The sequence below is a fragment of the Tyto alba genome, unplaced genomic scaffold (genome assembly GCF_018691265.1).
Source record: "Tyto alba isolate M040663 unplaced genomic scaffold, T.alba_DEE_v4.0 Super-Scaffold_11, whole genome shotgun sequence".
Lineage (NCBI taxonomy): Eukaryota > Metazoa > Chordata > Aves > Strigiformes > Tytonidae > Tyto > Tyto alba.
In genome coordinates this window covers 3408994-3429472 of record NW_024881273.1, presented here as the reverse complement: position 1 = coordinate 3429472, position 20479 = coordinate 3408994, and the positions used below count along the sequence as shown (strand labels likewise).

At 42.8% G+C, this 20479-nt stretch overlaps 1 protein-coding gene across 2 annotated transcripts; it reads left to right on the top strand.

Moving 5' to 3' along the window:
• The first annotated feature begins 69 nt into the window (after positions 1-69).
• SNAPC4 (small nuclear RNA activating complex polypeptide 4) lies at positions 70-19890 on the top strand. Of its 2 annotated transcripts, none has more exons than XM_032999613.2 (23): positions 70-593; positions 1566-1606; positions 2660-2818; positions 3364-3489; positions 4340-4418; positions 5024-5105; positions 5954-6058; positions 6632-6704; positions 6987-7151; positions 7387-7534; positions 8545-8651; positions 8937-9031; positions 9761-9855; positions 10478-10563; positions 11298-11690; positions 12747-12836; positions 13065-13308; positions 13415-13485; positions 13813-13911; positions 14171-14198; positions 14859-16966; positions 18296-18426; positions 19376-19890. In XM_032999613.2, the coding sequence occupies exons 1-22, from the start codon at positions 404-406 to the stop codon at positions 18413-18415; spliced, it is 4704 nt and encodes a 1567-aa protein (XP_032855504.2). In that variant the 5' UTR covers positions 70-403; the 3' UTR covers positions 18416-18426; positions 19376-19890. The 2 variants fall into 2 exon arrangements, with proteins under 2 accessions (XP_032855504.2, XP_042642678.1); XM_042786744.1 differs by having other exon boundaries at positions 1563-1606.
• The last annotated feature ends 589 nt before the right edge of the window (positions 19891-20479 follow it).

The following is a 20479-nucleotide window of genomic DNA, read 5'->3' as shown; positions in this document are numbered from 1 at the left end:
CTGTGGAGCCGCCTTTCCCGCCTCCACCGGATCGCTAAAACCCAAACGGACAAGAGTACGTCCCGTTCCCCGCCAGGCTGGGCACTGGGACCCACCCCTCTTCCCTTTCTCGGCCCCTCAGGGCGCCCCTGGCCGCGGAGGGGAAGGGGCTGGGCCCCTCGGTGCGGCGATTCGCAGTCCCGGCGCTCGGTACCGGGGTTTTTGGGGGGCGGCGAAATGCCGCGAGGATCCCGGGGCGGGGACCACGTGAGCCAGCCCCGCATTGTTGCCGCGTTCTATTGGCTGCGCAGCGTCACGTGTGTGTGGGGGGGGATGGGGCGCGCTCAGGTGATCGAGGCGCTCAGCAGCGATTGGGTGGGAGGGCGAGGGGGCGGGGCCGGCCCCGGGAGCCCACCGTGCCGCCATGTCCCGCTGGCCGGGCCCGGCCGGGGCCCGCCGCCCCCCCGGCGCGGAGGCCGCGCTGGCCCCCGCGGCTCTCGACCTGAACGCGGAACGGGAGAAGATTCGGCGAGAGATCGAAGAGCTGGAACGGAGCCTGGAGCCCGGTGGGGCCGACATCGGGGTGGCCGTGTCCGACTCCAGCCTCAGCTCCGGTATGGGTACGGCGGGGCGCGGGATCGCCCCTCTCCTGCCTCCCGCGGTGCTTCTGCTCTGGCTCGTCAGACGCGCGACTGGCCGCATTCGCGTCGTTTTTATATTAACCCCACTATTTCTGCTGGGAGCTGCGCCCAGGCGGTGCTGGGAACGAATTTTGGAGGACTCGTGGCGCGGCGTGTCCTCAGGGCTTTCCTTAGCAAGCGTCCTTGCAGGAGAAGCCTCTTGGCACCGGTGTTTTGCATGTTTTCATGATGAACCCCGCGGCGAGCTCACGGGGAAGGTAGAGAGGGCTATCGGGCCTCCTGAGGGATGAGCTGACTCATGAAACGAAACAGCCCACCAAATATTGTCAATAGCTAAATCTCTGTGCCGCCTGAATGGGCAACACAAACTTTGCTGTGTGAGCCACTCCATTTCGCAGCCTGCCTGTGCCTCCAAAAATTTATTTTTCAAAGCAGATAGAGGGTTGTACTAGTTCAGGTATCCATACCTATGGTGGCTGTCACAGTCACTTTATCCATCTATATTTTGATCGTGCAAGTCTGAATGATGTATGTCAGAAGTCTGTAGCCACAGCGAATGCAAAACCAAATACTGCTGGAGAGCGTGGAAGGGCTGTTCGGTGCTTACAAAGTGTATGGGTTCTGTTGGGTTGGAATGTTCACTTGGCTTCATGTTGTGGAGCCTGTAATTTGCTGTGATGTGTAGGACCAAGGTGCAGCTTATTTGTTACTATAGGTATCAGGAGCTGTTTTTTTTTTTTTCCTACCCTAGAACAAAAAAGAACATGTGGAGTATAACTAAATACTGTTTTTATTTGACAATATTGTCAGTATCCAAAAACTCTAAAGGTCATATCTGAGATGCTATGTGGTGCTTTATTCTGTGCGTTTTAATGAAAAGTCTTTGGTTTTGAGCCTTTTTTATCTCACTGCAATCAGTATTCTTGTATTTTTGTTGTCTAGCAGATGATGGTGAAGATGATGACTCAGATTCTCATGCTGAAATGGTAACCATTTTCTCTTTAAGAGTGTCTTTCCATCTGTCTATTGAAGGGAGCGGGAGGAAGGGAAATTTCACTTTACTCTGGGGAGGTCTAGACATCTGGCTTGGCTTTGAAGCTCAGGAAGGATTAATACTAGATCTGGAGTTTTAGTTATTCCTACCTGGGACTTTGTTATTCACATGTAATAGAGACACTTCATGTGAAAAGAAATGACAGGGATCAGAGGCCTCCCTGTTGTGGTGCTTGCTGATCTCTGTCACTGGAACACACCAGCTCTGGGGAGGCTGCAGAGCAAATTGCCCATGAGAAAGAAATCATCAGCTTGTGGTCAAGAACTCTTACTTCCTTGCACCTGCAGAATGCTGAGTTTGTACATGAAGGACAAATTGCTTCTAAGCCTTCTTACAAATCTATTTACTTCTGGTGTTGTTTTAAACATACCTTCTCAGACTTCATATAAAAACATTTAGCAGAGAAGTGTCTTTAACACCTGTACAGCACAGGAAAGGAGAAGCTAGCTTGTGAAGACATATCTGCTGGTGCAGATTGGACCCAGGTGCAGAGCACTTTGAAACAGTCAGAGCCTTGCTTTGTGTCTGAAACATGTGGTACTAAGTCATGTAAGGGAAGAGTTACTTCAGCAGAAGCACCAATGAGATGGAAGTTTGAAGGGGTGGTTCTGAAGTACACATTTAGCAGGTAGGAGAGCTCCAGTGTAAAGTACTGCTGTTTGCAGTTTACTTAGAGTTTTGCAGTTGATGTCACAAGGCCAGATGCTGGCAGGGTTTGCAGTCAGACTTTGGTTCACACAGCAGCAGGCTGCACTAGTGAGCGGGGCAAAGGGGAGCTAGGCAGGGCTGGTAGCTCTGCCTGGGAGCGTTCAAAACAACTGCTAGGGAGAGACAAACAGTTAGGTGCCTCCAGATATTTTCAAAATTAGTTTTGTAAGATAATAGAAGTATTGAGTTACAAAAATAATTGTTACATATCTGCTTTTAAAGCAAGCATTTTTCTCTTTCCCCACCCTCCTCTCTAAAATGCCTTATTTGCTTTAAGGAAATGGAAAGAGAAGATAACAGTAGTGATGATGATATTGAAAGTAGTCTGCCACAGGATCCAGAAACATGTCTGCAGATGAACCATGTGTACCAGGAAGTTATCCAGGAAAAGATTGAGGAAGTCAAGCTTCTCATTGCACAAAACAAAGAACAGCAGGTGAGCAAAACAGGAGTAAAATCTTAATTCCTGCTCTTTTCTGGGTTGCTGTTTGCCATCTTCCCCTGTCCATCAAGCCCAGTAAAACTTTCCAGGACATTCCTAATCCATCACAGGTAGCAGTGAAAGCAGCTGCAGCAGTTGTAGTCCCTTATTCATATGCTGATGCAGTGCTCAGTTTGCTTGGCCAGGAATCAGGTTAATTTTCTTTGTGGCAGTTCAAACCAATGTCACTTAAGGGGCCTTTCAGATGGCTTGTTTGACTGATGTTGTCATGCTTTCTTATCACCAGAAATGCTACCACTAGGGTATTTTATATTTTAGCTTGTTATAGCAAGCTGGTATTTTTTTTTTTTTAAACTATCTGCAGTGTACTGTACAAACTTAGGAAATTGCAAATCCTGTCTTTAACATGTACACTGATTTACAGTCTGGTGCTACAAATTTGAACCTTGCCTGGGGTGTTTATTGTGGCTCAGCCACTGCTCTCTGAAATTAGGAAATTAAAGGACACTGATACTGTTTAATTAACTCTTGTATTGCAGAATGAAATCATGTGTGAGCTTGGTGGTCCAAAGGTAGCAAAGGCAGCAGATGGTAGAAATCTACCAGCAAATATATTTTTGGGTCATTTTATGAAGCCATACTTTAAGGATAAAACAACAGGAATTGTAAGTAAATATAACTAGGTTACATACTGAAATGTCTTTCAGTGATAGATTTAAATTGTATCTGTGTCAAAACTGTTACCTTTCAGCTGTGTAACTGTGAATGTGACTCCTCAGCTTGAAGCCTTTTCTTTTGTCACTCATTGCTTTCTTACCCTCTTTGGGAAATGTTTGTTCAACCCATGTCTGGCTGTGACATCTAAAAGTGAGTTCTGAGAAGTGGCATTCCAGCCGTGGGGCACTTGAACATTCTTGGTTTTAACTTAACTTTGATTGTTTGTCTTCATCTCCACAATCCAATTCCGTGCTGTTTTTTACAGTACTCATTGAAATCTGATTGTCTTTCAGGCTGAGTTTTCTGAGGCAAATATCACTGTTTTTTTCATGTGTTTTTAAAGGATCGCTAGCAAAAGTAGCTCTTGACTTTGTCGTGACGAAGATGTTAACTGTCACCATACATACATTAATATAATATTCAAGCAATGATTGGTAATTTTTCTGTTAAATCCAACCCAGGTTGTTAGTGTATCTTAAGAAGGTACAAACATGCATAATATGTGTCCCCACGTTCCAAATGCTTCTTCAACCATCAGCTAACGTGAGCAGGCCTGGCTCTGAGCTGAGAATGTGCTGTGTAACCACAAACTTACTTGCTTTGGAAGTACCTATTTCTGTTTTCCATATGTCTTCTGATGTATCTGTGAGCTAATACTAATAAAGGTAGTTTATCAGTTTGAATGTGACAGTTTTCACAGGTTTGAGTGAGCAGTCTTTTTTGTGTAGCAGTTCGTGGTAGAGTTCAAAGAAGAAAGGGAAAATTTTCTGCGCATCTAATCCTTCTAATCTTCATTAGGGCCCCCCTTCCAATGAAGATGCCAAGGAAAAGGCAGCTCAGGGCATAAAATCCTTTGAACAGCTTCTTTCAACAAAATGTAAGTAACTCTGTGTGCTGTTCAGTGTTCTTATAAGAGTTATAACAGTGTATATATTCATATCGTTAGTTCCCCCCAACCACCATTTGCAGTTAAATATGAACACTTCTGGTATTTCATACTTGACTCCACCAAAAAATAGTTAAAAATAAATGGGATCTAAATTGATTCACTGAGTGATTAATGACTTGCTTCTTTCATTTGCGTTTGTTCTGATGCATCATACTACTCCTGTGAGCACTCCAAAACCAAATGAGATTGTGCAAGGGCTGTGCTCAGGTGAGAGAAAGGGACGCTTACAGCTCTGGGTAGTTACAAACACCCGGATGATCTTTATTGAGACGTCTTCAGAACTAAAACTGAGCAAGAAGCTGTGACTTGCCCAAATCAGACATGACATTAGTCATTTTGGGGGAGAACAGAATCAATTTACTTAGCCTCTGGTAGCCGCTTTGCCCAATAAAATTGTGTAGCTAATGAAGATGAACTGTTATTGAAGACCTGGGGGATACTTTAACAGTGGTATTGAAAGCAGTGGATTTCTGTCTTTCTTGGGAGTGGTTTTGCACTAATGTCTGAATGCTTGATTACCTTGTTTTGTCTAGGGAAAAGCAGAGAGAAGACGTTATTGCAGAAATCAGTAGTAAGTGACCGCTTGCAGCGCCTGCTTCAGCCTAAGTTACTGAAGTAAGTACTGTCCAAAAAATCTTCTTTCTCCTGATGAGAACATTATATATGAAGGAAGGAGAGGATATATGTGTAGATTCCATCTCCCTTCAGCAAGTTTTTGCGTTAACTGTTTGCGATTCAGTAAGGTTACAAAACACAGTAGAGATACTTTGAGTGTCACCATTGGGCCTGGGAGAGCCACTCTGTCAGTGACACTAGTGGTCCTCAAAGTCCCCTGTCCTGTGGGCACCAGTGCAGAGGGTGATACTTGTAGGTAGCAGCATCTTTTGTTCTTTTTTGACATCTATATCTGTGTGTGCACGTGGTACCAAAGGGTCTTGTACTGCAATGTTCTGACCATAAGCAAGAGGTTACAGCATTTGGGTTGTAAATGCTGGATGATTGTTTTGTGGGTATCTCACAGGTGGAAAGGTCTGTTTTGTATAGTAGTATTTTATTGCCACCACTATGGCCATCTGTTTCTTCCCATTGACCCAGTGGTATAACTTAAACTAGTCTACTGGTCTTGAAGCTGAAACTGTAATATGTAGAGTCATAATTGTGTGTCCAGGGAGAGATTTCTGTACCTGGAGCTGGTACAGTCTTTGTTTGTTGCTGTTGCAGCAACCATTGGTTCTCTCTCTAAATACCAAAATGATTAATCTGAGACCTGTTCTGGGTCAGTGATTTGCATTGAAGGGGCAAAAATAGGACGACGAGTGTGCCATGTGGGAAGACCTGGAAGAACAACAGTTTTGTGTAGTGTGGAAATAAACTTGAAGAATGATACTGATGGGGATTGATGATGCCATTGACCTCATTCCCAAATAGTCATATTAAGTAATGATAATAATGTCTTTGAACAGGATGAGTTACTGGAATCAGAAACTGGAAAAAGTCAAGACTGAAGTGGAGAAACAGATTTTGGAAAAGCAAATCCAAGAAGTGGAGCAAGAAATAGAGGCAATTAAGTGAGAAGTCTTCTGTTTACATTCTTGGTGAAAATGAGTCTGTTCTTGGAACCTAACTCTTAAAATTCCCTCTTTCCTGGAGTACTCCTAGATGTGACATTTGGAGAAAGCTTTATTTGTGTTGGCTTGCAAAAGTTAAATGCTATTCAGACTCTTATCTCCACAGTTCTTTAAGAATTGTGGCTTGGGTCTTGATGTACAAATGTAGTATCTATACTTAATATAGAAGTGCTGTTTTAAATAGTTCTTGATTTAGCAACAAGGAAGCAGAGAGCTCAGTAGTTCTGAGCTTTTGCTCATTAACACTTCTGGAGCAATGTATTTTGATACTGCATTAATCATTTCTCTTGCTAAACCAACATCATCTTGTAGGGGACTGTTTTTCAAGAAGAAACATTATTTTGGGCAGAGTTACTACGTTAAAGATCCTGATGATTTGAGATAGTGTTCAGTTCTTGTGGAAATCAATAACAGGTGGGAGGAGTAAGACAAAGCAAGATGTGGAAGGCAAAGTGATGGTTTAATTAACCACTTAATGCAGTTTGTTCTTTCTCTTTGTACCTTCTGCTTTAGCCAACTCCCAGAGAGCGAGCTGTTAGGAAACAGATTCGATGAGCATGACTGGGAGAAAATTTCAAACATCCACGTAAGTTGGGAGATCAGCTGTTTTATTACTTCTGATATCTGTGTCCTTTCTCTTGAGAATTACCTGACCTAGTGTAGTTTGCATCTGCTGTTCCCATCATGCATTTCTTGAAATTGACTGTTACGTGATCTCAACTTGTTAAATTTGGTTATTTAATTCTGGAAAATGTAGCAATAAGACATATCTGGAATGCAAAATATATTCTTTGTATCGGTGTTCCTGTCTGTCCAGATGTTTCAGTCCCAGCTACCAGACAAAACAGATTTTTGTTGTTTCTTGTAGTTTGATGGGCAACGTAGTTCAGACGAACTGAGGAAGTTTTGGCAAAATTGGGAGCACCCAAGCATCAACAAAAAGGAATGGACTGAGGAGGAAATAGAGAGGCTAAAGAACATAGCTGCTAAACACAGTTATCTGGACTGGCAGACTATAGCCCAGGAGTTGGGGGTAAGGCCTTCTGAGCTGAGAAACAAGAGGTGACAAGTCAGTTAATTCTGACTTAACTGTGTCTCATGCCAGTTTTCAGAAAATGATGTTAATGTTAATTCATTGTTAATTAATGCCTTTCTGAGAAGTGTTCAAGAACAGTACCAGAAAAGTTTGGTACTTTAGCCTTGCCTTCTTGCTTTTTATCCTCATAAACATCCAGTTATCTGAGTAGCTCTGTTTTCATTGTATTAAGACAAACAGGACACCTTTCCAGTGCTTGCAGAAGTATCAAGTCTATAACAAAGATTTGAAAAGGAAAGAATGGACCAAAGGTGAAGATCAGATGCTTTTAGCGCTTGTTGAAGAGATGAGAGTAGGAAGTCATATCCCATACAAGAAAAGTAAGTGACCTACAAGTGAAAGTGTCTTCCATTCACCCGCAGTGGTCGTTTTCCTTCATTCCCCCAGGCTTGTCTGTTAATGTTTTGACATACTAGAGCACCCAGCCTGCTCTCATTCAAGGAATTTATGAAGTTTTATTTCCTATGAATGTTTCCATTTTCAGGATAGTCACAGTTCTGTGTTTTCACCTTACTGTTCTAGCCTGTGATCTAGGCAGGGCACAACAGTGCTGTGGCTCTTCTGAAACTACAGATGTACTGATTTCTAAACACTCTCCTCAGCTGGTGCAATGAATGAAAGAGGACAGCTGAGTTTGCCCTCTCTTTTTCCTTTGTGGGAGCAGCGGTATGTGCCTTTCCTGTACCTGCCTGGAATTTTTTTTTATATCATCAAGAACTTAGTATTTCATGGAACCTTTTTCCATCTTTGAAATCTGGTTGAAACTGGCAGAGAGTTATTAACAAATACTGATGGTTGTGAGAGCTTTGTTTTTTGTAGCAAAATCATCAGAGTGGTTCCCAAGAAAGTCTGTATTCATTCATGGCCAGCTGTTTTGGCAGTTTTCAGTACTGTGCCCAGAAGCCTTTTCTAGAGTCAGTACTGCTGCTTCTATTTTTCAGAAGTGTGGGAGGCAGTATGACTAATGAGGAGTAGAGTTCAGACTAGTAACCAAATACCTGGGGTGCTAAATCCAAGCTTGTGAATACAACACCTGGTGTCTTGAACCTGTCAGATATGTGCTGGGTCTCAAATCTTTCCTAGTTTTCTCTTGTTGCAAGATGGATTGTTGGGTCATCATGTTTCTAGTACAGATAGTGCCGTTATCAATAACAACATTTTGTGTATGCCATGCTCTTTCAATTCTTCTTTTGTACCATTGTTTCAGTACTTATGCTGAGTTTAAAATGCTGCTTATGGCAATCCACTGCTTAAAAATATCACAGTTAGTGTGAGTAAAGGAAGAAACACTGTTTGCAACAGACTTAAAAATACACCTTTGCATTTCTAGTTGCCTATTACATGGAAGGAAGAGATTCTGCTCAGCTGATTTACCGATGGACAAAGAGTGTGGACCCCAGTTTGAAGAAAGGACCTTGGATGCCAGAGGAAGATGCTGTAAGCTCCATTCTCTGATGCCTAGAATTGCAGGGTGCAAGGAGGGGGAAGGTTAGACTATTGGGACATTGCATGCCTGTATACATCTGGACTTTAACAGTGGCACAAAGGAATGTAAAATGGACCAAGATGTGTAGTTTACAGGTCAAAGGGCTTAGAAGCTGCTAAACACTTTTGTTCAGAGATTTACAGCACACTGGAAACAAATACAACTGCTTCTGTCTCAGGCCTATTAGAATTATTACTGATGAGAATTTCAACTCTTGCCTTGTCTGATTAACACAGATGCTGTTGGCTGCAGTGAAGAAGTACGGAGAACGTGACTGGTATAAAATTCGGACAGAAGTGCCAGGGAGGAGCGATGCTCAGTGTAGAGATCGGTAAGTCCACTAGATATAGCAACTGTGCTTTCAAGTTTATTACATGGGGCCACGGTGCAACTTGTTTGACAGATACGTTTCAGTTGCTTAAGCCAGTGTGATCTTAAAGGATTGTTTTGGAAAAAGTGGTTATGGTCTAAATATAGTCACTAATGTCTCCACATAACCCCACATTTGTAGTTACGGAAGTCAGACAATTCAAATGGAGTTGAACAGAGAGAACAGTGCATTGTTGCCTGTGGCATGCTACTCCCTCAGTATAGTTGCCTGTGGGTTAGCAGAAGTTGGGAAAGATGTTGTTCAGAATAAAGCAAAGGGGCCAGTTAAGTTGAATGAGTGCACATAGAGAGGGAGGGTTGACATCTGGGTATTGTCTGTGCATCTGTGAAAATGATCTAGTCAGTGACTTCCTGTAACTGAACACCAATAATGAGGTGCTGAGCAATTTTCAGCCTTGGACTCCTCTTCAGGAGACTCGGAGTACACTGTTCTAATTTCAGTGACCTGTTTTACAGCTGCTTGTTGTAACCTTAATCATGTGGCCTGATGTTTTTCAGAACAAAGAGATTGTAACTGTGCTGTATTAAGGGAGTAGGGATGGGACCCTTTTCAAAAAAATGAAGTTTTGATAAGGAATGCTGGTTTTGTACATCCTCAGAGTATGTGGTGATGATTGGAAGTGGACAAGCGGGATTGAATGTTCCTTACTTTAATGTTTTCATTTTGAAGGTACTTAAAAGCATTGCACTGTGATGTAAAGAAAGGCAAGTGGAGTTTAAAGGAAGAGGAGCAGCTAATTGAACTGGTTCAAAAGCATGGCTTGGGTAAGTGTTTCTATGGCTTAATCTTTAGAAGCTTAGAGAAGTGAGTATTATTAAGGAATTTATCATTATATTTTCTCCTCATTTATTTTAAGCCCTGCAGCTGATACTAGCAGGCTCTGCTTCATACTGATGACTGCAACCTCCCTTATATTGTATAGTCTGTTCCTGGAAATTCAGTTATCGAGGGATTGTGTAGTAAAGAGTTTCTATAGCTGTGTTAGCAAGGTGTCGGAACTGTGACAATTCAGAGCAGTGAGTTCCCCTCTAAACAGCCTGTGAAACAGTTCTGTTATTTTCTCTAAAAAAACTTCCCTTAACAAATAAAAGCTTTTCAGCATTCAGTTTAAGCTTTCTTCTAAGTGCTGTCTTACTGCTACAGGGGCGTGTGTAGTTCTGCTAGGGGTTTCATCACTGGTTCACTTGTAGTTTCTAACCTGAGCTGAGTATATAGTAATGCAAAGTCTGATTGAAGAACAGTAATGAGTATTAAGATTTTGAGATCCATTCATACAGTAATTCTCTCTTATACAAGGAAATATATGTGTATAATGTTCTGCACTGAAAAGGCCTGTCGCTCAGTTTGTTGTGTGAACAGGTGTGCTCTACTCTGCATCTTTTTTAGGTCACTGGAGTAAAATAGCTTCTGAATTGCCACATCGGACCGGCTCGCAATGTCTGAGCAAGTGGAAACTCATGATTGGGTCTAAGGTATTGTGCAAAATCTGGCTACATCACAGTTCTATTGCTTTAATTAAACAACACGGTTCTATTGCTTTAAGATTCTCTAAACTAAAAGTGAAATCAATACAAAAATTGATATTGATTTCACACAGTCAGTATTTTGTCATGGATGTTCATGGTCTAATTTCTGATGTATTAAAGCAGCCTTTGTTCTGAACGTCTGAAGTTAATTTGCTATATATTTATATATTATCCAGAATTTTCTTTATTACCTTGAAGTGCCTATAAGTATGGGATATATCTAGGTTTTAATGTATGTACCTCATGAGTTGCCAGTTTTGGTAGGAAGCACTCCAGAAATTCTGGCTGCTTAAGACCATGTTAAAGATAGCCTTGTTTCCATTGGCAAAGCACCTGCCCTGGGGAAGGGTTCATGGGAACCTGAATGTGTTGAGGTGGGGTAACTACTTAGTTTGTACTTCCGTGTGTGCCAGTTCTTAACACGCGTTTGTCCCCATCTGTAGCTTTTCCTTTTCATACAAGAATCTAAACCAATAAAAATTTGACTCCAAAGGCAATTGTCAATTGTACTGGATTTAGTTAATCTTAGCAGAAGCAAAGCAGAACTATCCACTTGGAAGCCACACCTTACTGGTAGGATACTGCCCCATGAAACTTTTTAACTTACTGATTTGAGAGATTTGCAAGTCGAGGGTGAACACTGGCTAAAACTTGTCTGTGTTTTTTTTTTGATTGAGAAGAAAAGGGCTAGGCCAACAAAACGCCAACACGTGCAAGAGAGTTCCAGCTCTTCGGAGAGTAGCAGTGAGGACATAGAACTGGACTTAGCAGACAGTTCAGAGGAGGAAACTACAAGCAGGGAGGAGTGTGCATTTCCCAGCATTGACTTGTGGATACCAACACGGACAAATACACAGGAGTCAAACAATGGAATATACCAAACTCCATCCCTTTTCTCTCCTGTGAGTGCTGATGCAAAGACCAGTAGCAGTGAAGTTCCAAGTGCAACGTGTGATGGCAGCAAGGACAGAGCTGCCGATAAATCATCAGAGTTGAACACCCTCCTGAGAGGCATTGCACGTCCACATTCAACAGACATCATTGTGAAGAACCCAGTCGAAGTAATGAACAAGGTGAATCCTGGGATTCTCAGTCGGTTCTTGATGGGATTGGAGCTTAGGTCAGAAGCGACTGGGAAGCACAGTTGCTGCAGTAAAAGAGAGTGTGTGAGGAGTAGATGGCAGAATGTTTTTCACACCTCTGTTGGCTGCTTCCTCGCTGTGCCATCTGGGGGTGCTGTCAGAAACTGAGCCGTGGGATTAAATGGAAATTTCTAGCAGTCTCCCCATGCATTACCTGGGAAAGTAGCTGTGTTCTTTCCTACACATAGTGTCAAAGAAATAAAACTGTTTAGATCTTCATAAAGCAGAATTGCCCAGTGAATTGTGGTGGTGTCTCCCTAGCCTGGTGACTAGGGCGTATTGGCTTAGAGTTTGGAAGAACTAAGTTACTTACACACCTGTATCTGATTCTGAGCTGTTTTTTCACCCCAGATGAGGTACTGGAACAGTACCTAGCACATTTTTGCAGAAAGGTACTCCTTAGCAAAATGTTAAATGTCTGAATTGCTATTTTAGCTCACGTAAAGAAAATTGGTCTGACTTCTGTGTTAAGAATTGCACGTGTGCCCCAGACTGTGGGGGCAGTTGCACCGGTGATACGTTTGCTGGTTACAGAAGTGATGCGTTCTGGAGGTCGTGGTATGCAGGGGTTGTAAGTGCTTATCTGGTATAATTAGTCTTTAAATTTTGATTACAGGTACAGCATTACTTTACTAGTAGAAGTTTAGGGAAGTCAGTGGCTTTTCCAGACCTCTTCCTGTACCTTCCCTTGTATTGCTAAGCCAAAAAAATGGAAAGAGAATCATCCAATAAATTCTGACCCTGAGTGTGAGTTTTAGCAGATACTTCACGTAAAGGCTATTACAAAATAGACGTTTGGTATTGTGATAATGCACAAGGACTCAAAGATAAGGTACATGTCTGCCCTTTAGGGCTGATTTAATTTAATGAGATACTTTCAACAGTGGGAATGTTGAAAACTTTCGTACCTTCTCTGTATAGTCAGTGCAAGTAATACTCTGTGAGATACTTTCCCCTTTATCTTTTCTTGTATGCTTTCGTATTAAGGCTTCCAGGTGTGGAAAGCAAGTGCTGCGAGTTACCCTGGAGAATGTGAGAAGAGTATTAAGACATAATACATGCTTTCAGAGGAAACTTGTAAGTACCTCTTCTGTCTCATCTGCTCTTGTGATGTGAGCACTGCCAGGCTGTATTTAGCAGGAAGTGGTTTTTTTGGTAGAATTATGTATCTTCTTGCACTGTAGTCCCAAGAGGAAAAGCTCATAATTCTTTTTTCATAATTGCCCTGTGAACAGTTTCTCCTGGGACTAATTATGGTAGAACCTTCCCAATTGGACCTCTAATTATGCATTTGTTCATGCACAGCAATCAAAGATACTAAAACCTTCTGCCACCGTTTTAACAAAAATATCTGGAGTTAGTACATCTGTTGGCCAGAAGCTTCAGGGGCTGCAGACCATCACAGAGAAATCTTACCGTCAAGAGAGAGAGCGTTTCAGAAGAATGAACCTTGACAGGAAGCTTCTAATGGCAGTAACGCCTTGGGTGGGCAACGTGCTACTGCCTTGCACCTTGCAAACTGGGAAGATGGCTTTTCGTCAGACTAAAGGTAGTGGTGACCCCCTCAGGGATAGTACTCCCCTACTTTCTGTCCCTGCTTTCTGGAATCTTGTAAGTGAATGCTCAGCTCATTTTGATGTTGGACTTTTTTCTAGCTGATTTTATTCAAGAGAAGATTAAGTCGGTCAGCCTTGTGAGCACTCCCCTGTTCACACTTTTCATTCAGGTAGGTTTTACTGTCTTAATAGCATTACCTGCTTTCAAACAGTGGTAATCTTTATTTCTGTATTTCTTTTTTAAATAAATGGTTTAACTTTTATTTCTTAAAAAAATAATCTAATTACTGTATTAATCTGGCCTCATGGCTTGAATATGATGTTTTTACATAAATCCTGCATCCAAAATCTAATACTGTCAGGACTTTTTCTGTAAGTGTTAAAAATGTCCCCAGGTTCTTGCATGTGAAGTCTCTCCCATCCATCTTGTGTTGTCACTGGCCTTACCAGAACATTTTTGTTCTCAACCAAATTTTAATGAAATTCTCATCTTGCAGCTCTTTCAGATTGATACCAATGGCTGTATGAAGATTATTCGTGAAAGAAAGCTAAGGCAGTTAGAGCTTCTCAAGGCTAATGCAAGAAGGCCTCAGCAGGTATTGTGTGCATGGTCCATTTCTAAGCTTTTCCCACTGAAGTCTTGACAAAAGTAGAAATACTTTTTTTTTTTAATTGTGTGGCCAGTGGTGCTGTTTGTGCGTGTGTGTTACCAGTTTGGTTCAGAAGCGTAATAAAATGCTGGCTGTGTGGCCACTTGTGTAGTATGTTGGCAGATGTGGGTTTGATTCACATCTGTGCTGTCTTAATTATCTTTAGATATCTCAGAAGTATAATTTAATATAATTTTTTTGGCAGGCTTCCCAAAATATGGAGACTTCTTCAGGTACCTATCAGAACATATATTTTTGTGATGTGCAAGAACTTTCACTTAATTCATCACCGTTACATTAATGACCAATTTAACTGAAGGAGAACTTTTGGAACAAAGCTGCATTGTCATGCTCATTTTTACTAGCTCTTGGATCTTTCAGTTATTGGCTAAATAAGTTACCCTTTGGTAAGGATTGGAAAAAATACCGAAGGGCTGGGGGACCAGTGGCACTGGGCCACCACTTCTGTACACTATTGCTGTTACGCTTTTCTCCAGCAAGGTGCTGGCTGTAGGCTGTAGTGAACATGCTGGCACTGACCAAACCCCAGGTTTTTTGTTGTCATCCTGGTGGGTGCAAAGTGCCTGTGTAGTGCTGACCAGTACAGTTCCTCGTGTGCGGTGTTAAGGTGCATTCCTAGCCCATCTGTGATTTCTGGGAAAAATTACATCATTACTGAGCAAGTGGTAAGCTTGCTGCATCAGTTATCTGAAGGATGTTAGGGTGGGCCTTGATTAAGTCAAGACTACAGCGTTGTAGGGACTTGCACAAACAGGGATTTTGCTGCTTCCTGTGGAGGGTATTTGATGCTTAATAGCTAAGGAATGGCTTTTGAAAATACTGCTCAGTCTTTTTAACTTTTAAAAAAAAATCTTATTTCTCCTCATCTATAGGCAATTCATCACAATCTTGTACTCAGAGGAACTCCCAAAGGGGCATACCAAGGAATGCTGTGAGGAAACCTGTTGCTTTAAAAGCAAGGGAGACTTCCACTGCTATCCTTAAGAGCAGTGCTTCTGCCACGCAGGGAGCTCTTCCAGGCCAGGTGCAGAGGCAGAAGCCTAAAACTGTCTCAGAATTACTGAGAGAGAAGCGGCTAAGAGAAGCCCGGGATAAGAAAGCTCTGCAGAGGACAGTATTTGTTGCCCCACAGATGCTGGTTTCAGGGCCTCTGATAATTCAGCACCCACCACAGCAGATCATTCCTCCTGCACAATCAGGGAGCAAACCTGCAGCAGTTGGTTGTACAAATAGCCAAGTACAGTGTGCACCAGCTCCGTTGCCAGCACTTACATCTGTTCCAGGTTCAACTTCTGCCACTATTGTGCTTGAAAACCATTCCTCATCAGTGCCAGAAACCGGGGAAAACCCTGGTTCCTCACAAAGGACAGAACTACAATCCAATAAGGAGCTAAAAGAGCAAGCTTTGGAAAGTAGCCCTGAAGGAGGGGTGTTTTCAGGCTTGAATCCAGCCACAGCAAAGTCCCCAAATCAGGGAGGGTGCAATGGCCAGGTCCTAGCTGGTAGCTCATCTTCAGCAGTGTTGCAAAACCAAGCTTTTGTGCCACATCAGATTACAGTGGTGCCTGTTGGCCTTGAGTCTGGCACCAACAAATTGTCTCTTTCCACACCAGTTACCTGTGAGCTGAAAAGTAACGGGCCACAACAGAGGCCGGTCAATCTGTTGCCTGCTCTTGTAACTCCACAAGCTGGTTCGCATTTGATTCCCAACAGCATACTGCCTTTCACCTGGGTCGTAACGCCACAGGCTTTGCTCCCCACTGCTGTACAAACTGTGGTGGGTGTTCCCCAAGGCCTTCCAGCTGCTGCTGTGAGAAGTCAATGTCAGACAACAGTGACTTCCCCTGGCAATGTCTCTAGCTTAGGAGTGCCGCCTGTAGCATCTGGAGCAAATGCTCCTCACCCCAGCGGTGCAGAGACAAAAGCACCAAGTGCCCTGTTAGCAGGAGGACCACCTTCAGGAAAGACAGCTAACCATTCCACAATTCTTCTACCTGTGACCTCAGCGAGTCCTGGATGTGCCACATCCAGTGTTTCTTCTGCAACGCCTGTGTGTTCAAATGGCTCCTCCAAGGCTTCTGATGCCTCTGCTGCTCAGACTGCTCTTCCACCTGATGCACCAACCTTGTGTGCTGTGCTCCTGCCCCAAACACAGCTACCTGCAAGCACTCAAGGGTCTGGTTCCCAAGGTGTGTCAAGCATTGCTAGCTTGGGAAAGAGCCATGACTCCATTACAACAAATGGATCATCTTCCAAACCAGGCGTTGTCACGAAAGGGATTATGCTCCAGCCAGGAAATCCAGTTCCCCATAACAATGTCCAAAAGAACTCTGATTGCTTTGCAGCACGGTCACTGAAAAATAGACCTATTGCCTCTAAACCTCCGACTACACAGCCTGCTGATAATCCACCCCAGCCAACCACTTCCAGTGCAGAAAAGAATCTACTTGACTTTAGCCTGATTTCCCTTGAAGATGAGGGGCTAGTGAAGGAGTGGCTGAATGGGAAACAAGGCGTCCAGGTACCATCACTGCAAACCAGGTTGCCTTATTTGCCACCTTTTCTGTGCAACTTAAAAACCCTCTCGAAGCTACTTCTGCAGAAAGCAGCTCTAGAAGAACAAGCAGCATGTCTTCTGCCTTCTGACACCAGTCAGGATGAGGGCACTGGGGTTGATTTGCATGCTATTGGAGAACTGGTGCAGCAGAAACTCGGTGATAACCCTGCTTACCTCCTACTGAAAGCCAGATTCCTAGCAGCCTTCACACTCCCAGCTGTACTAGCAACTCTGCCTCCTCCAAAAGTGACAACAACTCTGTCAGCCAGCAGGAAGCAATATGAAGAGAGTGACGAAGAGGAGTGGCAGAGTGAGAAGGAAGCATCTGAGGAAGAGAGTTGTGGGAATGAATTAACAGGTGTACGGTTAGATTGGACAGTTGGTGATGAGCCTGGAGATGATGATGCTGCTTTACTAAATCAGGTAAAACAGGTGCCAGGGACTAAAAGCAGGAAATTACTGCCAGTTAAATATTGCACTGGAATCCAGGGTGAAAATCCAGGGTGAAAACCCCACTGTTCTTAAGAGTAGCAGAAACTTGTTCCTTTTGAAGTTTTGCAGCTGATAAAAGGAAGAGCGCTCTAGCTCAGCTGGGAGCCCTTAGTCCTCATAAGGGTAAGAGTCTGGGTTTTATGTAGCACGTTAAAATTGACATGATAGTTCCCAGAAGCGAGTATGAAAGCTCCCTTCCTCTTACAGTTTATAATGTGCTGCACTTACTTGTATTTTTGAAATCAGGCCCTTGTTTTTCATTGTATGTGTCCTTTAATTCCCAGTAATATCAGGGGAATTATGTACCTTTGTTCCTATTACCATTTGAGGTCTTCTTCCCGAATTGTATTTTATGACTAGATATTACTAGAGTATATGGATTAATGTAAGCTATAATGTCAACCTAAAATCAGCCTCTGATTTTTAAGCTAAATCCATTACTACCCAGCACTGTGTGTTGCACAATATGCCAGGAAGTTGTGTAGCTCGTACTTGCGTTTCAGTCTGTTGTGGCACCAAAATAGAGAAAACACTAATGAAGTTGAATAAACGATGTAAATGGCTGTTTCTACAGAAAGACGGCAAAGCTGCCTAAATATCAGAACTTTCCCATAGTAAAAGCCAGCAGTTATCTTTCTGTTCTGGCTCTGACTTTTGGGTCTGGGCCAAGTTCAGTGTAGTTTGAACTGTGAGCAGCTGGTCCAAAAGTCACCAGCAGTTCTTCACTGCCTGATAGCCTGACTGCCAACCTCTGTCCTGTGTCATCTTCCACTAGGCTCCCTCCCACTCCTTTTCTTAATGCTATAGCCAGATTGTTTTCCTGGTGCTTTTCACTGAAAAGTTTGTGGTTGGGGTATATTATGAGAAATCAAAAGTTTGTGTTGACCCCTGTTGTCTGGGGCACTGTCTGGCTCCAGTAGTGAAAACTAAAGCATCGCTTGTGGCAGGCATGCGGCCTCTCTAACAAACGGTTGTGCCCAGACAGAAACTGCAGCAGGAATTGCTCTAGTTTGGTAGCAGAAGCAGGAAGAAATGCCAGTGTTGGCTGCAGGTTTTGCTCTGAAAACTTTGGGATGTTTTGTGCTCGCTGTGACATTGGTAATAGAATGTTGTTGTTCCATGCTTAATTTTAAAGGCAAATGGAAAATTGTTTTGGAAATCTTGCTGAGCTCCCTAAAATAAAAAGATGACTGAAGGGGCGTTCTTTTGCAATTACAGCAGCTCTTGTGGTGTTGATAGGCTTTTCTGCTTACATTGCAGGGCACGGGAGCTGAAGACAATGCCGCACAGTCTGTCTTGGACTCCTGCACTGATGTGGCTGATGCCAGTGCTCCTCAAATCAGGAGAAGTGCCCGCTTCAGAAAAAGGAGGAGGATGTGAGAAGGAAACGTGTTAGTAGCCACTCAGTGAATCTTGTATTTCTTGCCTGAGAAGAGAACCTGAAATGTATTTGTCTGTGGTACAGCTTAGACAATGAATCATGACCCTAGGAAAGGACTGAAATTATCTTGACTCTTGTTCCCTTAGGACAGTGTTCTACAATCATCCATTAATCATAGACTAAGGCTAATACTGTGACTTTCAGGAGGAAGGAAAAGTTGATGTCTGCATGAAAATTATATATAAAAGTCATGAAGTTCAAACATTTGTCAGCCTTTTAGTACATGCTACTGCCTACTAGTATTATACCTGGTTAGTTGTTAGCACTTTACAGGCTTTGCTGCTAAAATGAGACTAATAGAGAATCATAATTGGTGGAACAGGAAAGCCGGGGCAGCTGCTGCTGAAGAGAGGGTTTGTGTGTGAGTGCTAAACACTTGCAGCAGAAGCTGAAGTAAATCCTTGCTGCAGGTTCCAGCGGTCTGGTGGTAAGATGTCCTTGCTCGGGGTTGTCAGGCAACCCTCTAGATCATCACAGGCAGGTTGCCCCAGCTCTCTGTGTAGTTTGCCCTCTGTAGCCTGACTCATGAGTCTTGAAGTGAAGAATAGTATTAAAAGCTGATGGGAAGCTGGAGCTTAAGACCAGTGGGTACTTCATTGGAGTTTGTTTTTAACACTTCATCTTTGAACAACTTTGTGGGTTTTTTCTTTCCGCCTAAATGGCTTCATACCTCTACCCGTATAACAGGACAGCTTCTATAAAGTACAAGTGCGTGGTGTCTGAGTATCTTTTGTGGCTTTTGGTGAAATAGACTGAATGAACTTGAACAGTGTTTGATTTGCATGGTTGTCAGATGAGACTTTGGGTTTTTTCTTTAAAATTGGTTTTAGAAACTCCAAAAGGGCAGCTTCCCTATCAAAATGCTGTGACTAATAGGAGTTGTTTGTGCTTTGTTACAGGAGTCGCTTGAATGAGGTCTGCCTTTCTACATGGCAGTAGGAGATACTTTTTGCACTATTCACTTTTAACACTTCTAGCAACCTGACTAGATGGACCTGGGGAAGAGAGGAAGATGACTGGACTGGTTTTCCTGTTGCCTAACAAAGCTTGCATCTTTAGACAATTCACAAAAAATGAAACTAAATGTCTGGAGGGAAGTCTTTTGGGCATAGACCAATTCTGTTCTCTTTCAAACTAGCACCTGCCATAGATACCAGGGGGAAGATTGTTGGAGATCTGGGGAAACCAGCAATGATGGTTATTTATTTCCTTTTTGTGTTAGCCCCCTATTTATGTGAATGTTTATCCATGTTCAGATTATGTTGTTCACTGAGTGGGTTTTTTTAGTGCTGTGACAGTGGTTTTGCTTGATAGCTGACTGAGTACTGCTGAATAAGCAGCAGATTAATTTTGTATCAGAATGAGTCTTGAGTATTTGTTGAAATACAGATGTTTTATTTTTCTCACTTAAAAATTACTGATGTATTCTGTGTGGTTTTTTTTCTGGTAAATAGTGTTTTTAATAATGTGTGTATGAGTGTGATCGCTAATGAGAAAAATGAAGTTTGCAAGCTGCATGAAAACCAGGGAGAATGTGGAAAATGAATATGCATGTGGCTAAAACTGCAGGATTGAGCTAGGCTTGGATTCTTTCTTGATTCTTCCACAGCCTGCCCCATACAGACATTAGCAAATCACTTAACCAAAAACTTGTTTCTTATTCATAAAACAGCTTTTTTTTTTTTTTTTCCTTACAGAGAGGTGCGAGGTTAGCTGAGTCAAAGCTGATAAAATCTAGTGGAAAAGTGTTGCAGAAAGCTTCATTCCACTACACTGGCTAAGCTTCCCAAGAGTGTAGTGGTGAGTTTAGAGCACTGAGAGTTGCAAGTCTTCTGTGAAGGCCCTTTAGGCAGAGCTGGGGTCAGGGGGACAGCAGGCACCAGTGTTGCTGTAACTGGGTGTCAAGACATTATGAAGCAAAAGAAATGATTTTTCAAATGGCTTTCCTCTTGCGGTGTACTCTATTTTCCATAAGTGAGCACAGATGACATTTTTCCAAGAAA

Excerpts from the sequence above, each read along its gene's own strand:
- SNAPC4 (XM_042786744.1), top strand. The coding sequence starts at position 404 with ATGTCCCGCTGGCCGGGCCCGGCCGGGGCCCGCCGCCCCCCCGGCGCG. Across the intron at positions 2,819-3,363 it reads CACAAAACAAAGAACAGCAG|AATGAAATCATGTGTGAGCT; the intron begins GTGAGCAAAACA and ends CTTGTATTGCAG. Across the intron at positions 13,486-13,812 it reads TGTTCACACTTTTCATTCAG|CTCTTTCAGATTGATACCAA; the intron begins GTAGGTTTTACT and ends CTCATCTTGCAG.